The 22,099-nt window shown below is 39.6% G+C and overlaps 3 protein-coding genes across 3 annotated transcripts in view; all 3 read left to right on the forward strand.

The window, feature by feature from the left end:
- Window positions 1-263: 263 nt before the first annotated feature.
- On the forward strand, window positions 264-12,775 carry LOC117457107 (serine/arginine-rich splicing factor 4-like). Its single transcript, XM_034096988.2, has 9 exons — window positions 264-359; window positions 1,140-1,361; window positions 1,974-2,008; window positions 2,959-3,167; window positions 3,494-3,666; window positions 10,411-10,589; window positions 10,670-10,907; window positions 11,766-11,961; window positions 12,684-12,775. The coding sequence occupies exons 1-9, from the start codon at window positions 277-279 to the stop codon at window positions 12,705-12,707; spliced, it is 1,359 nt and encodes a 452-aa protein (XP_033952879.1). The 5' UTR covers window positions 264-276; the 3' UTR covers window positions 12,708-12,775.
- Window positions 12,719-18,442, forward strand: LOC139435343 (uncharacterized). The gene is made up of 5 exons (XM_071205904.1): window positions 12,719-12,838; window positions 15,471-15,644; window positions 16,912-17,046; window positions 18,066-18,133; window positions 18,259-18,442. Exons 1-5 carry the CDS (start codon window positions 12,728-12,730, stop codon window positions 18,440-18,442), a joined length of 672 nt encoding a protein of 223 aa, XP_071062005.1. The 5' UTR covers window positions 12,719-12,727.
- Window positions 18,443-18,649: 207 nt separating this feature from the next.
- LOC117460641 (protein SON-like) overlaps window positions 18,650-22,099 on the forward strand; it is a 5,011-nt gene continuing 1,561 nt past the window's right edge. The window contains 4 exon segments of the mRNA XM_071205908.1: window positions 18,650-18,655; window positions 19,028-19,138; window positions 19,710-19,826; window positions 20,702-20,849. Of these exon segments, the coding sequence (XP_071062009.1) occupies window positions 18,650-18,655; window positions 19,028-19,138; window positions 19,710-19,826; window positions 20,702-20,849 (382 nt within the window).

The following is a 22,099-nucleotide window of genomic DNA, read 5'->3' on the forward strand; positions in this document are numbered from 1 at the left end:
CAGTTTTAACATTTCAAAAATAAAAGCATGCAACAGGAAGTAAAACCAGTTCAAATTAACTCAAGGTGTAATTTCAAAAATAACAGCACAAAATAAAATCTCAGTAAAAAGTATAAAACTCACACATAAAAACCGCGCAATACAAACTAATACTATTAATAATAACAAAATACTTCGCCATGTGACAAATGCACCGTAACGCGTTTTGCCACCCGGAACTTAAGCGGAGTACGAAACAGTTCCTACCCGGACCTATAAATTGACGCACATTTAAACATGGCGGCTAACATAGAGAAATTTTTCCAGGATTTTATACTGAATAAAATCAGAGAGATTGAAGACCAGAATGAAGACAAAACGTATGTGCATGCTGTGTTATGGTTGTGTTTTGGTAACGGTTAAATAGCATCATGTAGCTGCTGTACAGCGCTAAGCTAAATGCTACCGTTACAGCGGCCGGCTGCTGCTCTAGTTACAGCATAAACAATGCACAGGAGCTAATGCTATGCTAATTAGACACCTATGTTAGGTTACTCAAGGAAAAGAACAACATTATATGTATCTAAATATACTTAAAGTACCAAACGTAGAGTAGTCATTGTGCAGATTGGTCAGAATATTATATGACATGTTTTATAATTATTGATCATTCAAGTGTTATCAAAGGTGCTGCTAGTTTTAATGACTTTGTAAACTGCAGGGTAGCTTGTGAATTTTGTAGTAGTAGCAACAAATTGAATTACTCTAGTAACTGTACTTAGTTACTTGACACCACTGGATTCTGTGTAGACAAGCTTACCTACAAAGTGGATGATTGGCTGTCAACATGCTTCCTTAGAGAGGGAGACATGCATAACTTCATCAACTATTCGTGTAAAGATATACTTTTTAAAACTCCAGGCATTCGACTTTCTGAGAAGTTAGCCCATATGCTAAAGTTGTTCTATTATGATAAACCCACTCTTGTCAGATAGTGTCTAATCTGGGATTAAATCATAACATCTATTAAGTAAATTCTTCTTGAGACAGGCCTCTTAAGTCACTATTAGATATCCTGTTATTGGACATTTTAAAAGAATGCTGTGTTGGATAGTTAACAGATGCAACTAAATCATATATTTGTTCTGTGTGTCCATTAGTTCCCCTGAAGGAGTGGGAGATGGCACTGAACAGTTCGGAGCAGAACAAGAGTCTTCAGAGAGAGACAAACAGGACAGTTTAAAGTGCAGCGCCTCACCAAAGAAACACAAGAAGCACAAAAAACACAAAAGTAAGAAGAAGAAGAAGAGGTACCGTGAGAAGGAGGAGAGCACCTCCGAGTCCGGGCCGGAGGACGACGGAGGAAGCAAACTCCAGCCAAGGTCAGAAGAAACTTTTTGATAACACTTCCATGAATTCACCTTTTATAGAAAGTAAGCCCACCTCTGATGGCTGATTAATAGTCATACTGTCACTAGATGAGAAGAGCCCTAAAACCTGTGCAAGTAAACACAAACACAACGCACAGCTGATGTTATTTCTAATCACAAAGTTATTCTAACATAGTGTAGTGGTGCTAACCTGTAAACCATACTTTAGTTATAAAAGATAAGATACAATTGTTGTGGGAGAGTTACCAAAATGCAATAAACACAGCAGCATACTAATAAAACTGTACGCTGACAGTGCAGTACAAAGAGCGATTAAATAACTACAGGAAACATAGACGGTCACACAATTCATGTAAAAACCAGTATAGTGATGAGCAGTATTGAGTAGTGCAAAACAACATAGTGGCAGATACGTAATTGCAACGTTATGTATACTTAATTTTGTATTTAAGTTTATAATTCATACTGTGAAAGTGCGTATCGTACTACAAATGTTAAAGTCATGTTCGATCTACGGTAGTTACTCTCTGGGATATTATCTGTGACTGGACCCGACCCTTTTTTTAAATGTTCCTAACCCAGGGTTGTATCTTTGTTTGGCAGAAAAGGGACGCCAACAGAGGCAGAGAAGGAGCAAGGTAAGTCTCTAATCATTTAAATGTACATCATTCATACAAACATGTGTTGATCAGCGATGCTCACCACTCTATATTTTAAGTGTCAAATTCCCTTTTCATGGAGAATTTGATACAGTGTTGATATGTTCCATTAGTTATCATGTTATGTGTCTTATCAAACCAGCCACCTCTTAAAGGGATAGTTTGGAAGTGGTGCTGTATGAGGTGCTTATCAAAGTAAGTGTGTTACCCCCCACAGTGAGGGGGGTCAGCACCCACAGTGGGGGGGGGTCAGCACCCACAGTGGGGGGGGGTCAGCACCCACAGTGGGGGGGGGTCAGCACCCACAGTGGGGGGGGGTCAGCACCCACAGTGGGGGGGGTCAGCACCCACAGTGGGGGGCTCAGCACCCCCATATGTTGCGGAATCAGCACAGAGGTTAATGTACTGCTTTGGAAGTGGGGGGCATTAAAATGTATTTAAGCCAAATGAAAGGAAGACTAAAATAATGAATATTAGTTCAAGTGTACACTATTTTTACCGGTACGCCAAACAGCCCTTTCCACTGCCTCCATCAATCAGTCTGACTTTGGTGAATCCATCTAACATTTCATACACTACGGTCACACAAATAACACAAACAGACGACACATGTAGGAATCAGCCGGCCGGAACTCCTGTGTTCTGTGAATTATAATAGAGGTTATTTCAAAAGGTGCCTGTTGGATTTAAAGGGCACATTTGCTAAATATAACATACAACTGATTAGCTTTGACCTTAGAGGAGCTGAAATATGGCTTGCCGCTGGCTTACATAGTAAGTGTGTGCTTTGCTTCTGTGCAGTAACTGCACTGACTATGCATAAGTACCTCATGTCCTTATTCAAACGGTCCCTTTAAGACACACACACAGTAATTCCAGTCGTACGAAACATGCTGTACTGGCACAGAGCTGCTGCACTGTGTGTCCAGGTGAGGAAGACCAGAACAAGTCCAGAGGCCACAAGCGACACTCATCGGGGAAGAAGAAGAAGAAGAAAAAGAAAAAGAAAAAAAAGAAGAGAACCAGGAAAGATGACGACAACTCCTCAGATTCAGAAGTGGTGTCCAAGCAGAGGGAAGGGGGTCAAAGCGTGTCACCAAGGCGACGAGTGGAGCTGCCTGATATTATTCCTAAACAGGTACAAATGTTGATATCACATACAGACTTCATCAATTAGGGTTTAAAACCTTAAACATAAGTATAAGAGCTTTGTGTAATTGGACCGCTAGCTTAAAAATCATTTGAATTTAGAAAGATTCACACATTTCTGGTGCCTGATTAAAGATGTCACAAAGTAAATGTAAAGAATTCTGGGGGGGGAAAACTACTTTTCTTTAGGAGTTCACTTTAGTTCTGGATAATAGCCAGCCATAGCTATAATGCTGATCTTAAGACTTAAACCAAGAGTTATATATGGACTTGTTGGTGGAACGAGTGTGTGACAAACGTCTCCCTTCTTTACAGGACAGTTCCAAAAAAGCACTAGGAGGTCAGGAGAGCCTCGGCAGGAGGAGTTCTCGTTCCCGGTCACGCTCACATTCCCGTTCCGTGAGGAGGAACTTCCGCTCCAGACACCACCGTCCCAGATCCAGGACCAGCCCCCCGTCCAGTCCACACCGCCACAGGACCCGGTCCAGGTACGGATGACCTAACCTTTCATCTTCCTGCCATGTTGTCTAATGTCATTTCTTTATTTTCCTCCAAGTCGATACATCATGTGTTGATCTCAACTTGCCAAACGTTATAGAATAGTGAACATTCATTTATTTTAAGGTCATTTTTTCACCACCGTTAGATTATGCGTTATCAATCAATCAATCAATGTTTATTTATATAGCCCAATATCACAAATGTTACATTTGTCTCAGTGGTCTTCACAGTGTGTACAGAATATCAGTATGACAATACGACACCCTCTGTCCTTAGACCCTCTGTCCTTAGACCCTCACATCGTACAAGGAAAAACTTCCAAAGAAAACCTACAGTTTAAAGGGGAACATGGGCGAGCAACAGAGGAGGGATCCCTCTCCCAGGACGGACAGACGTGCAATAGATGCCGTGTGTAAATTGAAAAGATAATACAATTTGCAACATAGGTAGTCCAAATGTTATGTAACCGGTTAAAAACTCCAAGTGGCGATGAAGGTCTTAAAATGTATGGAAAGGGTCCTAAAAAAGGTCTTAAAAGGAATTACATCTGACTTCAGGATTCCTGCATATACCCTGTTATACTAATAGAACAATAATGTCATTGTTAGCTAATGAATGTTTCCATGCTGAACAACGGCAAACATGACAACGTTTCCATTGGTCCCTCTTCTTTAGAGAAGACCAGGAAGTGATGGATACACGGATCGTGTTCCAATCAATAGGCACGCAATGACTAAAGAATAATGATCACGCACCAAACACACATTCTGACTAAAGGAACCAGCTATTTGGGAAATGAGAGAAGTAGAAAGTACAGGTATTGAGTTCAACATGAGAGAAGTAGAAAGTACAGGTATTTGTGTTTCAACATGTAAGAAGTAGAAAGTACAGGTATTTGTGTTCAACATGTAAGAAGTAGAAAGTACAGGTATTTGAGTTCAACATGAGAGAAGTAGAAAGTACAGGTATTTGAGTTAAACATGTAAGAAGTAGAAAGTGCAGGTATTTGTGTTCACAATGTAAGAAGTAGAAAGTACAGGTATTTGGGTTCAACATGAGAGAAGTAGAAAGTAACATGTATTTGTGTTCAACATGTAAGAAGTAGAAAGTACAGGTATTTGGGTTCAACATGTGAGAAGTAGAAAGTACAGGTATTTGATAGTTCTTACATGTGAGAAGTAGAAAGTACAGGTATTTGAGTTCAACATGTAAGAAGTAGAAAGTACAGGTATTTGTGTTCAACATGTAAGAAGTAGAAAGTACAGGTATTTTGAGTTCAGCATGTGAGAAGTAGAAAGTCAGGTATTTGTGTCACACATGTAAGAAGTAGAAGTCCAGGTATTTGTGTTCAACATGTGAGAAGTAGAAAGTACAGGTATTTGAGTTCAACATGTGAGAAGTAGAAGTACAGGTATTTGAGTTCAACATGTGAGAAGTAGAAAGTTCAGGTATTTGTGTTAACATGTGAGAAGTAGAAAGTACAGGTATTTACAGGTATTTGGGTTCAACATGTAAGAAGTAGAAAGTACAGGTATTTGAGTTCAACATGTAAGAAGTAGAAAGTACAGGTATTTGAGTTCAACATGTAAGAAGTAGAAAGTACAGGTATTTGAGTTCAACATGTAAGAAGTAGAAAGTACAGGTATTTGAGTTTCAACATGTAAGAAGTAGAAAGTACAGGTATTTGTGTTCAACATGTGAAGTAGAAAGTACAGGTATTTGTGTTCAACATGTGAGAAGTAGAAAGTACAGGTATTTGGTTCAACATGTAGAAGTAGAAAGTACAGGTATTTGAGTTCAACATGTAGAAGTAGAAAGTACAGGTATTTGAGTTCAACATGTGAGAAGTAGAAAGTACAGGTATTTGAGTTCAACATGTAGAAGTAGAAAGTACAGGTATTTGTGTTCAACATGTGAGAAGTAGAAAGTACAGGTATTTGAGTTCAACATGTGAGAAGTAGAAAGTACAGGTATTTGAGTTCAACATGTAAGAAGTAGAAAGTACAGGTATTTGTTCAACATGTAAGAAGTAGAAAGTACAGGTATTTGTGTTCAACATGTAAGAAGTAGAAAGTACAGGTATTTGAGTTCAACATGTAAGAAGTAGAAAGTACAGGTATTTGTGTTCAACATGTAAGAAGTAGAAAGTACAGGTATTTAGTTCAACATGTAAGAAGTAGAAAGTACAGGTATTTGAGTTCAACATGTGAAAGTAGAAAGTACAGGTATTTGAGTTCAACATGTAAGAAGTAGAAAGTACAGGTATTTGAGTTCAACATGTAGAAGTAGAAAGTACAGGTATTTGAGTTCAACATGTGAGAAGTAGAAAGTACAGGTATTTGAGTTCAACATGTAAGAAGTAGAAAGTACAGGTATTTGTGTTCAACATGTAGAAGTAGAAAGTACAGGGATTTGAGTTCAACATGTAAGAAGGAGAAAGTACAGGTATTTGTTCAACATGTAAGAAGTAGAAAGTACAGGTATTTGTGTTCAACATGTAGAAGTAGAAAGTACAGGTATTTGAGTTCAACATGTAAGAAGTAGAAAGTACAGGTATTTGAGTTCAACATGTAAGAAGTAGAAAGTACAGGTATTTGTGTTCAACAGTAAGAAGTAGAAAGTACAGGTATTTTAGTTCAACATGTAAGAAGTAGAAAGTACAGGTATTTGAGTTCAGCATGTGAGAAGTAGAAAGTACAGGTATTTGAGTTCACATGTAAGAAGTAGAAAGTACAGGTATTTGTGTTCAACATGTGAGAAGTAGAAAGTACAGGTATTTGAGTTCAACATGTGAGAAGTAGAAAGTACAGGTATTTGAGTTCAACATGTAGAAGTAGAAAGTACAGGTATTTGTGTCAACATGTAAGAAGTAGAAAGTACAGGTATTTGGGTCAACATGTAAGAAGTAGAAAGTACAGGTATTTTAGTTCAACATGTAAGAAGTAGAAAGTACAGGTATTTGTGTTCAACATGTGAGAAGTAGAAAGTACAGGTATTTGAGTTCAACATGTAGAAGTAGAAAGTACAGGTATTTGAGTTCAACATGTAAGAAGTAGAAAGTACAGGTATTTGGTTCAACATGTAAGATAGAAAGTACAGGTATTTTAGTTCAACATGTAAGAAGTAGAAAGTACAGGTATTTGTTCAACATGTGAGAAGTAGAAAGTACAGGTATTTGAGTTCAACATGTAAGAAGTAGAAAGTACAGGTATTTGAGTTCAGCATGTAAGAAGTAGAAAGTACAGGTATTTGAGTTCAACATGTAAGAAGTAGAAAGTACAGGTATTTGTGTTCAACATGTGAGAAGTAGAAAGTACAGGTATTTGAGTTCAACATGTAAGAAGTAGAAAGTACAGGTATTTGAGTTCAACATGTAAGAAGTAGAAAGTACAGGTATTTGTGTTCAACATGTAAGAAGTAGAAAGTACAGGTATTTGAGTTCAACATGTAAGAAGTAGAAAGTACAGGTATTTGTGTTCAACATGTGAGAATAGAAAGTACAGGTATTTGAGTTCAACATGTAAGAAGTAGAAAGTACAGGTATTTGAGTTCAGCATGTGAGAAGTAGAAAGTTCACAGGTATTTGTGTTCAACATGTAAGAAGTAGAAAGTACAGGTATTTGAGTTCAGCATGTGAGAAGTAGAAAGTTCAGGTATTTGTGTTCAACATGTGAGAAGTAGAAAGTACAGGTATTTGAGTTCAACATGTAAGAAGTAGAAAGTACAGGTATTTGTGTTCAACATGTGAGAAGTAGAAAGTACAGGTATTTGAGTTCAACATGTGAGAAGTAGAAAGTACAGGTATTTGAGTTCAACATGTAAGAAGTAGAAAGTACAGGTATTTGTGTTCAACATGTAAGAAGTAGAAAGTACAGGTATTTGTGTTCAACATGTAAGAAGTAGAAAGTACAGGTATTTGAGTTCAACATGTAAGAAGTAGAAAGTACAGGTATTTGTGTTCAACATGTAAGAAGTAGAAAGTACAGGTATTTTAGTTCAACATGTAAGAAGTAGAAAGTACAGGTATTTGTGTTCAACATGTAGAAGTAGAAAGTACAGGTATTTGAGTTCAACATGTGAGAAGTAGAAAGTACAGGTATTTGTGTTCAACATGTAGAAGTAGAAAGTACAGGTATTTGAGTTCAACATGTGAGAAGTAGAAAGTACAGGTATTTGAGTTCAACATGTAAGAAGTAGAAAGTACAGGTATTTGTGTTCAACATGTAAGAAGTAGAAAGTACAGGTATTTGTGTTCAACATGTAAGAAGTAGAAAGTACAGGTATTTTAGTTCAACATGTAGAGAAGTAGAAAGTACAGGTATTTGGTGTTCAACATGTGAAAGTAGAAAGTACAGGTATTTGGTTCAACATGTAAGAAGTAGAAAGTACAGGTATTTGTGTTCAACATGTGAGAAGTAGAAAGTACAGGTATTTGAGTTCAACATGTAAAAGTAGAAAGTACAGGTATTTGTTCAACATGTGAGAAGTAGAAAGTACAGGTATTTGAGTTCAACATGTAAGAAGTAGAAAGTACAGGTATTTGAGTTCAACATGAAGAAGTAGAAAGTACAGGTATTTGTGTTCAACATGTAAGAAGTAGAAAGTACAGGTATTTGAGTTCAACATGTAAGAAGTAGAAAGTACAGGTATTTGGTAGAAAGTACAGGTATTTGAGTTCAACATGTAAGAAGTAGAAAGTACAGGTATTTGTGTTCAACATGTAAGAAGTAGAAAGTACAGGTATTTGTGTTCAACATGTGAGAAGTAGAAAGTACAGGTATTTGAGTTCAACATGTAAAAGTAGAAAGTACAGGTATTGTGTTCAACATGTAAGAAGTAGAAAGTACAGGTATTTGTGTTCAACGTGTAAGAAGTAGAAAGTACAGGTATTTGAGTTCAACGGTAAGAAGTAGAAAGTACAGGTATTTGTGTTCAACATGTAAGAAGTAGAAAGTACAGGTATTTTAGTTCAACATGTGAAGTAGAAAGTACAGGTATTTGTGTTCAACATGTGAGAAGTAGAAAGTACAGGTATTTGAGTTCAACATGTAAGAAGTAGAAAGTACAGGTATTGGTTCAGCATGTGAGAAGTAGAAAGTTCAGGTATTGTGTTCAACATGTAAGAAGTAGAAAGTACAGGTATTTGAGTTCAACATGTAAGAAGTAGAGAAAGTACAGGTATTTGTGTTCAACATGTAAGAAGTAGAAAGTACAGGTATTTTAGTTCAACATGTAAGAAGTAGAAAGTACAGGTATTTGTGTTCAACATGTAAGAAGTAGAAAGTACAGGTATTTGAGTTCAACATGTAAGAAGTAGAAAGTACAGGTATTTGAGTTCAGCATGTGAGAAGTAGAAAGTACAGGTATTTGAGTTACATGTAAGAAGTAGAAAGTACAGGTATTTGTGTTCAACATGTGAGAAGTAGAAAGTACAGGTATTTGAGTTCAACATGTGAGAAGTAGAAAGTACAGGTATTTGAGTTCAACATGTAAGAAGTAGAAAGTACAGGTATTTGTGTTCAACATGTAAGAAGTAGAAAGTACAGGTATTTGTGTTCAACATGTAAGAAGTAGAAAGTACAGGTATTTAGTTCAACATGTGAGAAGTAGAAAGTACAGGTATTTGTGTTCAACATGTAAGAAGTAGAAAGTACAGGTATTTGAGTTCAGCATGTGAGAAGTAGAAAGTTCAGGTATTTGAGTTCAACATGTAAGAAGTAGAAAGTACAGGTATTTGTGTTCAACATGTGAGAAGTAGAAAGTACAGGTATTTGAGTTCAACATGTGAGAAGTAAAAGTACAGGTATTTGAGTTCAACAGGTAAGAAGTAGAAAGTACAGGTATTTGTGTTCAACATGTAAGAAGTAGAAAGTACAGGTATTTGGTTCAACATGTAAGAAGGAAAGTACAGGTATTTAGTTCAACATGTAAGAAGTAGAAAGTACAGGTATTTGTGTTCAACATGTGAGAAGTAGAAAGTACAGGTATTTGTGTTCAACATGTGAGAAGTAGAAAGTACAGGTATTTGTGTTCAACATGTAAGGAGTCAAAGTAAAAAAGTCGTCAGAAAATAAGTAGTGGAGTAAAGTACTGATACTAGACGTATTTGTACTCCACTACTTCCCACCTCTGACAACATCATATAAGACAATAAAACAAAATAGTTTTTGTCACAATATACATGGCATCAACATGCAAAAGGCCAGCAAGGCAATACAAATAAAACATTAAATAAAAGGCTAGGGATGTCCTTCATATGATTATAGTCTTAAAGATGCGTATCTGTTAGCTATTGTTCCAGTCAAATGTATTTCTTTTAGGTCCAATTTTCCAACTTTCTGTGGAGTTGTGTTTCTTGTAATCTCCAATTTTTGTAAGTCAGTTTTTCCATCAAAAAAGATTTCTTCCACAATTGTTACCCATTGGTTTTTCGTACATGGTGCTTCCTTACCCCAACTCCTAGTGATGGCTACTATAAAACACATTTAAAAAGAAGAAACCGAATAGAAATACAATATTTCCCGATCATCTTGCATGATTAATGTGCCAATGAAATCAAGTATAAACATGTCAACAGCTATTGGATGACATGTGCTCTGATTCAGATTGATGGAAGTGGTCTTTTTTATAATAAAGATGTTTTTTGGTTTGGAACATTTCCCTAATCTTCACCGAAAGGATATTTTGCCCTTACACGGTACATTGACTGAGCTCTTCGTTGTCTTTTGTAGATCCTCAGAGAAGAGGGGAGCCCACCATGAATCCATACAGTCCTCCCACGGTTCATCAAAAGACCCTAACCCTCCTGCGCTGGACTCAAACCTGACTCAGAGTGCTGTCAAAGCAGAAGAGCGGCAGAACTCTGACCGCAGGGAGAACAAAGCAGAGAAAGCAGACGGAGGAAAACCAGGTAGATCCTGAAGAGCCTCTGGAACACTTCTGATTGTGATGAGATGTCTAATTAATGGATGTTGTGTTCTAATGCCAAAGCTGCAGGTTCTGGAACATCCCAGTCCACTTCAGCTGAGCAGACCGCTGCACCAAAATCCCCCCGGCCCTCGGACACTTTAGTGAAATCCCCAGCGAAGAAGAGGAGGAAACCATCCCCGCAGAGGAAGAGAGAAACAAAGTCCTCCAAAAGGCAGAAAAGATCTCCGTCACCAAGCAGGAGCCACAGGAGGGGGTCCAGATCCAGGAGCCCCTCGAAGACCAGGAGGTCACGGTCCAGGTAGAGTGACGGAGATTCTCTTCATGCAGATCTCCTTTTATCCAGGTGCTATTCGAGCTAACAACCTTTACCGTTACTTTACGAACGTGATTTATGGGGGGGCCGGGTGTGTTGCAGTTTGTCTTGTCGTTTTATTAAACACATTAATACATTCACTTACAAATGATATCTGTTCTCTCTATTTATCTAATCATTCTTTGTTCTTAATTTAAACATACATTTAGCTAATCAAAATAACTGTATGACGTATTTGTCTCAAATCTAAAATGGAAATATATCCACATGCCATATCGTGACTTTTACAGTATATAATCCAGTGATAACACACAATCCGGTTGACTGTACTCACTTTAACATGGCCCTGTTATACACTGACAGGCGCGATATTAGCATAGCATTAGCGCTATTAAGAATGATATTCTTTCGTATCATTATTTGTATCTTCTGCGAATGGAAACTGCCATATGGTTATATTATTGAGCAGGCACAGTTCCCAGTGATTGTCACAGTGTATATTTGACTGGCACTAGATGTTTATTAGTGTGTCCAACATTGAAAAGTGACATGATTGTTGCGCCAGAGGCATCAAATTACCCCCAAATCCATTTGTCCCTGCTTTTAAATGTGCAGGAGCCAACTCTTTCATCTTCACTTGAAACGTTGGCCACTACAAGTCATTGCTTTCCATCAGCCAATCAGGGGGGTCTTTGTGAAAGGACCGAAAAACTTCAGCTGTCCAACTCATTGCTAGAAAAGAAGGAGGGCTATACTGGAGGAGTCTTGCTACAGGAAGCCTTCACATTATGTTAGATGGTATTCTCCTCTGCACAGGAATTGAACCGAATATTTTGTGTGCAGGTCAGGGGGCCGGCGGTCGCGGAAGTCTCGATCCCCGTCTCCGTCCCGCGGTCGGAGGAGGCCTACGTACAGCCAGAGGGACCGCTGGAAACGAGAGCCGAGTCACTCCCCTGTGCTCATCCTCCGCAAAAATAGGTCCCCCAACCGGAAAACTGTGCAGTTCCAGCAACAGCCCCTCATCGCATCAGTGAACTGGGTCAGAACACACCTCATACACTCACTATAGTACTGTTAGGAGTTTTTATTCATTGGCATTTTTGATTTATTAAATGAATGTTATATTTCAGCCACTCTGGTCTGATCACTTTGGAATCATTTGAAAATGACACTTACAGTTACATAATCCGAGGTGGAAGAGAAGTACCGAGATGATTTATAGTAGCAGTACTACTGTGTAAAAATACTCAGTTACAAGTAAAAGTCCTACATTCCAAATTGTACTTAAATAAAAGTACAAAATCGGCATCAAAATATACTTTTAATACGAAATGTAAAAGTACTCATCATGCAGAATGGCAACAAATAGGCACCCATTTATTTTATATTCTTGTATACTAGTTAATCATGTATACATGTTTAAATCTCTTCAACGTACACTGGCTAGCTTAACTTATAATGATGTATTTTATGTTTTGTATTATAATCTAAATCTGTAACTTGTTAGTAAATATAAAATAAATGTATAAACACAATGTAGTAAAATAGCTAAATGTGAAAATACTCAAATCTTTAACTTAAGTACACTACTTGAGTAAGTGTACTAGGCTACTTTACACCACTGCATAATATGATAAGTCAAATCCTGCTTACCTTTGGTCAAACGTGCTCTCTATGAAGTTTGTATTTGAGTGTAACAAAGTATTTATCTAAATATAATGGAATGGATGTTAAAACACGTTGTCTCTCTTTGTGTCTCAGATAAAGAGCAGTTGTTGGAAATAGCCAAAGCCAACGCTGCAGCCATGTGTGCCAAAGGCAGGACTGCCCATCCCTGCCAGCCTGAGGTCCACAGTGCCCCCCCTCACGTACCTCATGGTCTAGCCATGAATGCTGCTATGGCCAGTATGACCGCTGGGTAGGAGTTTTCTATTTAATGCATTCTTTTTTTGAATAACTCATCCATCAACTGCGATGACTTTATACAATCGGATTTGGTGTGAAACTCTCAAGAGAGGGGTTTGGGGGGGGGGGTTTATGTGTATTCTGCTACTTTAAAAGGTGACAGAAATTGGTTTAGCCTTATTGATCTTATGTGGAGGAGTACATTGGCTCAGCTCTAAATACATTTATGAAATGTATTTTCCAGGTATATACAATTTTGAGATACTTTACTTGAGTATTTCCATGTACTTTGTACTTCTCCACTACAGTTCAGAGGTACATGGTGTACTTTTCCTCAACTACATGTATTTAATACCTTTAGTTACTTCACAGATGTGGATGAATGATGGTAAATATAATCAAGTGTTAAATCAGACTGTAGTTCCACCTGGAGTAAATCCACCAGCTACCCTGCAGTCTACAAAGTACTTCAGACTAGCTGCACCTTCACCAGCTTTGAGAACACTTCATGATCAATCATTATAAAAACGCATCATATATATTATTCTGAAATGGACCAATCTGCACAACGACTACTTTTACTTTCTATATTTTGATAATACTTTTTTACTTTTACTGAGTAATATTTTGAATGCAGGACTTTTTTTCCTACACTCTGGTACTTCTACTTTTACTCAAGTACAAGATCTGAGTACTTCTACTTTTACTCAAGTACAAGATGTGACTACTTTTTCCTCCTCTGGTCATCATGTCATCTGAGCCTGTTAGTCAGAAATGTGTATGATAATTATGATGTTCTTCCCCATTATTGCAATAAACAGTGGGGCAAAAAAGTATTTAGTCAGCCACCAATTGTGCAAGTTCTCCCACTTAAAAAGACGAGAGGCCTGTAATTTTCATCCTAGGTACACTTCAACTATGAGAGACAGAATGGGGGAAAGAATCCAGGAAATCACATTGTAGGATTTTTAATGAATTAATTGGTAAATCCTCGGTAAAATAAGTATTTGGTCACCTTCAAACAAGATGTCTGGCTCTCACAGACCTGTAACTTCTTCTTTAAGAGCCTCCTCTGTCCTCCACTCGTTAACTGTATTAATGGCACCTGTTTGAACTCGTTATCAGTAATAAAAGACACCTGTCCACAACCTCAAACAGTCACACTCCAAACTCCACTCTGGCCAAGACCAAAGAGCTGTCAAAGGAACCCAGAAACACAATGGTAGACCTGCACCAGGCTGGGAAGACTGCATCTGCAATAGGTAAGCAGCTTGGTGTGAAGAAATCAACTGTGGGAGCAATTATTAGAAAATGGAAGACATACAAGACCACTGATAATCTCCCTCGATCTGGGGCTCCACGCAAGATCTCACCCCGTGGGGTCAAAAATGATCACAAGACCGGGGAGCAAAGATCCCAGAACCAACGGGGGTGTAGGGGGACCGAAGTCCATGACCTGCAGAGAGCTGGGACCAAAGTAACAAGGCTACCATCAGTAACACACTACGCTGCCAGGGACTCAAATCCTGCAGTGCCAGACGTGTCCCCCTGCTTAAGCCAGTACATGTCCAGGCCCGTCTGAAGTCTGCTAGAGAGCATTTAGATGATCCAGAAGAGGATTGGGAGAATGTCATATGGTCAGATGAAACCAAAATAGAACTTTTTGGTAAAAACTCAACTAGACGTGTTTGGAGGAGAAAGAAGGCTGAGTTGCATCCAAAGAACACCTACTGTTGAAAACATGGGCGTGGAAACATCATGCTTGGGGCTGTGTTTCTGCAAAGGGACCAGGACGACTGATCCGTGTAAAGGAAAGAATGAATGGGGCCATGTATCGTGAGATTTTGAGTGACCAACCTCCTTCCATCAGCAAGGGCATTGAAGATGAAACGTGGCTGGGTCTTTCAGCATGACAATAATCCCAAACACACCACCCCGGGCAACGAAGGAGTGGCTTCGTAAGAAGCATTTTAAGGTCCAGGAGTGGCCTAGCCAGTCTCCAGATCTCAACCCCATAGAAAATCTTTGGAGGGAGTTGAAAGTCCATGTTGCCCAGCGACAGCCCCAAAACAACACTGCTCTAGAGGAGATCTGCATGGAGGAATGGGCCAAAGTACCAGCAACAGTGTGTGAAAACCTTGTGAAGACTTACAGAAAACGTTTGACCTCTGTCATTGCCAACAAAGGGTATATAACAAAGTATTGAGATGAAGTTTTGTTATTGACCAAATACTTATTTTCCACCATAATTTGAAAATAAATTCTTTAAAAATCAGACAATGTGATTTTCTGGATTTTATTTTCTTTTTCTCATTTTGTCTCTCATAGTTGAAGTGTACCTAGGATGAAAATTACAGGCCTTTCATCTTTTTAAGTGGGAGAACTTGCACAATTGGTGGCTGACTAAATACTTTTTTGCCCCACTGTATATATGTATATTATTGTTAGATTCCACAAAGAAAAGCACATTAAACAAAACACGAATGGTCACACAAGATAACTTGATTCATGAAGCAAGACAGAGAGGTCAGCTGTCAGTATGATGATAGTTGCTTTGTATTTCTTCTTCTGAATGACACTCACTTGAATGAGATTTGTTTGTCATTGGCTGGTTGTCTGTCTCTGTGTCCCCGTCCTCCTACAGCCACCATGACGGCGGCGCTGACTAACATGGGCTTGTCCTCTCTTCTCGCCCTGCCCTCAATCACCAACAAGCCCCCCTCTGGCTCCTCCCAACCCACCTCTGCTGCTTTAGAGGAAGTGAAGAGGAAAGTAGCCAAGCAGGCCAACAGCATCAGCATCAAGGAGTTCACTGACGTAAGTGTGCTTTAATGGTGATAAAAGTGAAAAGAATAATCAAATAACTACTCTATAGCTAACATGTGGTTTCATTAAGTACTCAACAACAACAAACAACAACAACAAAGTGACCTACATGCACCAACTGCCACAATTTAGGACAGGATGGAAAACGACATTTTAAGATCAAAGAGTGGATAAGGAATGAGTCCTCAACCTGGGAATAAGTCAGCATTTGACCACTTCCTGTTCACTTGTTTAACGCTAGAACCGCCAACGGGTCAATTTTACCCGCAGCTGTTTTTTGATTGTAGGAAACTTTTTTTCAATAAAATATTAAAGTCTCCCAGTCCGTGACTTTTCCTGAAAGTATGTTATGTAGCACCCTCTGTTGTTAAAGATTTCCCAACAATTGCCATTTAACAGACAGACAGACAGACAGACAGACAGACAGACAGACAGACAGACAGACAGACAGACAGACAGACAGACAGACAGACAGACAGACAGACAGACAGACAGATTTGTACCTAAACAAAACACAAGTCTAACACCAAGTGTTTAAATCAGCACTGGAAGTGATATTTTATACTTCATGCTATCTGCACAAACAATATCATATGCAAAGCTGAGAGTCCACAGATTCTATTGGTATAAGTTTCATCCCTGTGCGATCAAAACTCACTGCTCTGTATGATAAATAAAAGAACATTGTACCTTGAAAATTTGACCCGTTGGCGGTTTTAGTGTTAAAGGGTTGTTTCATTAATTTTAGGCTTATTAGCCGCCAATAAAGACAGTCAACTGTGAGCAGACTTGTGGTTAATAATGTGAAGTTAATTTCTTATTCACTGTACTATGGGTTCTTGTATTTCAAATCAAAATTTCTTCCGTATATTTGGAGAATTTGTTTTTTTTAAATATAATGTATTTTTGACCTTTTTCAAAAAACATTTTAATCATCCAGCATTTTTTTATTGTTTATATTTGATATACTATTAAAAAAATATATATAGAAAAAAAAGGAAACTTTTTAAGTATTTGAATGTTGAGCACACGGGTACTGTAACAAAAATAATTTCCCAATTTGGGATTAATAAAGTATTTATCTATCTAATTTTCCACTCAGTATAGAAGTCTGAGGTTGAGACTTAACGTTGTTTACATTTGCATTGTTTAAATGGGCATAGTGCTCACAAAGGTTCCCTGTGGACTGGAGCATGTAGCAACACGTGGAACTATTAAATCCTTGTGTGCTTGAGACTAAAATGGCTGTGTTTTTCAGAAATGCAAGATGATCGTGGACAGTAAAGGAGAGCTGCCGGTGGCGATACCACATGTGTCCGATGAAGAGGATGATGGGAAACCTTTCGGGGGGTCAGCACTTCGAGAACAGAAGGCCATCAGCTTCAGCATCAACGTAACAATCCACACACTGGTCTATATGTTTGCATTTCCTATGAAAAGGAAGTTTCTCTTGTTGTAAATGTAATCAAATGTGTGGTCAAGACGTTTAGGGGGATTAGCACTTTACATTATAACTGAAAATAACTTGTACTCTAACATCATGTTATTTGAGTGAAAACATATAATGCCTCATTCGCATCATATTGCCGTATTATTATTATCCCTGTCTTTCCCATTACATTGCAATATATATATTACAATGACATCACTCCCTAATTGTAAAGTGAAAGACATGAACTTCCTACCCATTATTGCAATATGTTATTGTTAGATTCCACTTTGAAGGGAATTGAAAAGAAAGCACATTAAACAAACATAAGATATAACTTGATTTATGAAGCAAGACAGAGAGGTCAGCTGTCAGTGTCAAGACAGCTCTTCATTTAGCACCGACAGACGTTTGAAGTTATTCTGCAGCACAGGGGATGGTCCTTGCTGCTTATTTTTTGTATGTTTAATCAGATCAGAATTGTTGTGCAATGTAATGGAAACTAACTTGCCTGATGTGTCATGGAAACACCTCAGGCAAACCCTTTCAAACGACTTTTGTTGACTTTTGTGATGTATTTAGCCACTTTTCATTAAGAGTAAGTCGGCCAACACAGCCGTTTTAGAACAAAGTATTTCAAATCAATCCTGTACAGCAGAGCCAGATGTTAAATGTGTCAGAATGCCTAACACTCTTTTTCCAACGTGGATGTGTGTGTCGTTACAAAGCCAAACACAACAGCAACACTGTGTGGAAATGGACTGCTCCCTTCGAATATATTGCATGTTAGAGACAGCCACCCAACATCGAATCCCTTTCAAAGAAACAAGGGAGGTTGTGTAAATAAATAGATTGATTGCGAGTTGCCTGTGGTCAGTTTGACTCGTGGACAGGTTATTTTCAGCAGTGAGGGACCTGCAGTGTGTGCAATGTAAACTCAGTAGATGAAACAAAGACAGTTAACGTGTTCTCCCCCTCCCCAGACGCCACCGTGCGTCCCAGCAGTGCGCAGTGACGCGGGAATGGCCAAGGAGTTTCCTGTGTCCTCAGGGTGCCAACATCGGAAGAAGGTTAGATTTTAAGACACTAGATTTGATCTCATAACAGTATATAAAAAGTCTAGGTAAAACAATGTCCTGATGCTTTGTGGGTAATCCAATGTGTGCCTCTCATTAGGGAGGGCGAGGGACTTGGGGCCTACGGAGAAGGGTTCCCGTGGACAAGGCATTCAGAGAAAGCTGCAGCTGCCTCCAGAAAGGCCCTGGCCACCGTTTCCAAGGCAACAGCATCCCCATCATCGTCATCAGCTGACACGGCGACAGCAGCAGAGGGCGGTGGAGCAGAGTGTGACAGATTCTGACAGCGGTGTTCCCTGACCTCCCTGCTGCAGGTGTGTGTATAAGATATACAATATACTGTGTGTCCCAACCGTTTGTATTATAAGAAGACAGGTACTACTGCATTTTTTTACCTCACTCTGTAGCAGTGGTCTGAGGCACATGGTAACTAGGGGAAAGATCAGAAGACAGTTTAACTAGGAAAACACTGTTTTACTCGAGACTCAAGAATGAGAGTACGTTTTACCAGACTACTTATCTATAATGTGGGAAATATGATAACTGTGCTATAATAATTTTCTGAACGGAGAGCTTGCGTTTAATTTGCCTTGTTCAACGTCATTCACAAAAAAAACATTCAGTGTTTGTCAAAGCTTTAAAAAAAGTAGTTTTCTAGGTTATGATAAAATGCTTTACCCGTTCAAAGAATGACCGATTTTCTACACTTTCAGTTTCCAATCATATACTATTACATTATAAATATATATATCATTTATTTAATCTTATGAATTTCAATTTAATTTGATGAATTTCACATTCTTAACAGACTGACCCTCCCCCTTTTTCTCCCACTCGTGCGGTTTGTCTCTCCTCTTCCCTCTCTGTAGCCAGTAGATATCTCTCAGGCTGTGACGGACAGAATCAAAGCTCAGAGGCGATTGGCTGAGAACCCCTATGATGTCAATGCCATCTGCATGCTCAGCCGGGCACAAGAGCAGGTAAAATACACACACACTCATATAACTAACATTCAAGTACCATTAATGGTAAACAACGAGTGTTGCCAAAGCAGAACAACGTCATGACTAAAGAAACACAAACCACGAGTCGACAGCAGGATAATCTCCACATTTTAACGTCACTATGATTTTTGAAGTAAAAAGCTAACGTTAGGCTATAAAGGAACTACGGTCACATGACTTCACGTCACCACCGCTAAGCTAAAGGTGGCTAATGTTCGACGGGTTGAAGTTTAATAGTCTCCTTTAGACACTTGTTAGCAACCACCATTTTTTTATTCACCAGTGGTGTTTTTACTGATGTCGTTGGACCAAAACGTTTTAACCTTGTGTTAACCTCTGACCTTATATCAGGGTAACAACCAAAACACATTGACTTTCATCGTCTTTGTGAACCATGGCTATGCTGGATGTTGGGGAATGGGGTAGGGGGGGACCGTAATTGTACCTCATGACATGTAACAGTCATCAATTGCTTTTGTTTCCCAGACTATCTGCTTGATTAGAGTATTGGATATACCTCTGTTCTGATGGAAGTGTCCTGTTTCAGGTGGATGCGTGGGCCCAATCCAACACTGTGCCTGGCCTGTTCACAGGTTCCACTGGAGCCACGGTCCTCACCTCAGAGGAGCTGTCCACCAGCGGACCACAAGCATGGCTGAAGAAAGTAAGATGTGCGCTAAGAGGACAAACACAAAACCTGACTGATGTTTAAAAAATGTATATATGTGCATCCCTATGTGGAGGTTTCTGCCTTTCTCACCTCCACAGATGATTATTTTGTGTCTTAATGGCGCATTTCCACTGCAGGGCCTCGCACGGCTTAGTACGGTATAGTTAGGCCTCGTTAGGCCAGGCTCACTTTATGCTGCGTTTCCATTACAGTTTAGGAACTGGGCAGTAACTATAGTAACGCAGTGTAGGCGGAGCCGTGACGTCATCTTCAATGCGAAACACAAAACCAACATCAGCTGTTAGCTGTTAGCCCTCAGAGCTCACAGCGCCTCATATCAGTTCAGAAACTAGACAAAAGTTAAACAAGTACAAACCACAGACTGCCTGTGTCATGGCGAATGCAGTCGCTGGTTTATTTATGTCTGTCGGCCGTTGTTTGTGAGTGTGGACGGTCGGAGCATATACTGCGTTAGCTTAGCCGATCTCCATTCGGAAAACACGCATTTTAAAGGGTGTTTCTCTGCCGTCTGTCTGCGGCATTAATTCATGGTTTTTACTAACCTGTATCAGTGTGTTGTTACTTCGGCATCATTTTGAAACGTGTATTACAATTAAATCAGTCAAATATGTTCATTTTGTTTTAGTTGCCAGCGATTCTCTCACTAGTTTAGCATACTCAGCCCGGTTGTTGGCCCGGAAAGAACCTCGATTTTGGAGAGCCAGAAAACTGTGAAAAAGTACCCGTTAGCCGGAACTACGCCGAGTGGAAACGCAACCAAAAACGGGCCGGACACTGCACGCTTCAACCGCGCTGTAGAGGAATGATCATTCCTGCTGTTATTCACTGTCTCTGTGTGTCTGATTCAGGATCAGTTCCTCAGGGCAGCTCCAGTGTCCGGGGGGGTCGGGGAGTTCCTCATGAGAAAGATGGGCTGGAGGACAGGAGAGGGTCTCGGGAGGAACCGTGAGGGGACCGTGGAACCGATCATCATCGACTTCAAGGTCGACCGCAAAGGTGAGAGGCCCAAAACACTGGAGCAACAACCAAGTGATACACATCTATTACACACATGTGATCACAGTGTGGGCCAAATACTGTCCAAGTAGGGGCCCATACTCTATGGAAAGGTCCACTGAAGAATGAAGCATGCATGAGATGTATTCGTTAGGTATACACTCGGTTACATACAAGATTATGCCACCATTTATTTATCGGATCAACATCCTTAATCCTAGCCGCTAGAGTCAATAGATGCAATAGCCTCTGTGTTTGATGTGTGTACTATGACCAAGACCAAGCAGGAGGCACATAGGGTTTAACTCTATTGGAAACCCAATAATAACACGGTTCCTTCACAATAACAGACCAGTAGCGTTGTACACATGACCAGAAACATCGTATAAGATCGCCCGTTTCAGAGTTACATTTGCTGCTGAGTGGAGATGCATTCATATCCAATGTGTTGTGAGAGCAGGCGTTATATAATAATAATAATAATAGATTTATTTTGTTAGCGCTTTTACAGGTGCTCAAAGACGCTTTACAGATATAGTGAAAAGAAAAGAACACATAAATATATATAGTTAAAGTAATACAAAAACAATCACCATTAAAAAGCCAGATTGAGAGGTGAGTGTGTTGAAGGTGGTGAGGTCAGGGCAGTGTCTGGTGGGTTGGGGGAGTGAGTTCCAGAGGGGAGGGGGCAGCGAAGGAGAAGGCTCTGTCCCCCAGGTCCGGTGCGGGTGGGGATGGATAGGAGGTTGGCTTCTGATGAGCGGAGGCAACGGGAAGGGGTGTGGTGGTTGCAGCAGGTCTGTGAGGTAGGGGGGGGGCTGATTGTTGAGGCTTTTGTGAGTAATCAGGAGGACTTTGAAGTTGATTCTTTGACGGACGGGAGCCGCAAAGGAGGAGAGTGACGGGCCGAGACGGGCAATGCTTTTGAGGTGGAAAAGGCGGTCCTGGTGATGTGATTGATGTGGTGGTTGAATTTGAGCTGACTGTCGAAGATGACTCCAAGGTTGCGGATGTGAGGGGGGGGGGATAGAATGTTGCTGTCAATGTGAAGTTGAAGTTCTGGATGGCTTTGATACGGGACGGGGGCCGATGATGATGATGTCTGATGTGTTCTGTTCAGTTGGAGATCGTTTGTTGTGCATCCATGCTTTTATTTCTGAGAGACAGTTGGTGAGAGTGGAGTGTGTTGTGGGGGTGATGGTTTTTGTTCAGATATAAAGTTGTATATATACATATGTATATGTATACAT

Source organism: Pseudochaenichthys georgianus, chromosome 2 (genome assembly GCF_902827115.2).
Source record: "Pseudochaenichthys georgianus chromosome 2, fPseGeo1.2, whole genome shotgun sequence".
Taxonomy (NCBI): domain Eukaryota; kingdom Metazoa; phylum Chordata; class Actinopteri; order Perciformes; family Channichthyidae; genus Pseudochaenichthys; species Pseudochaenichthys georgianus.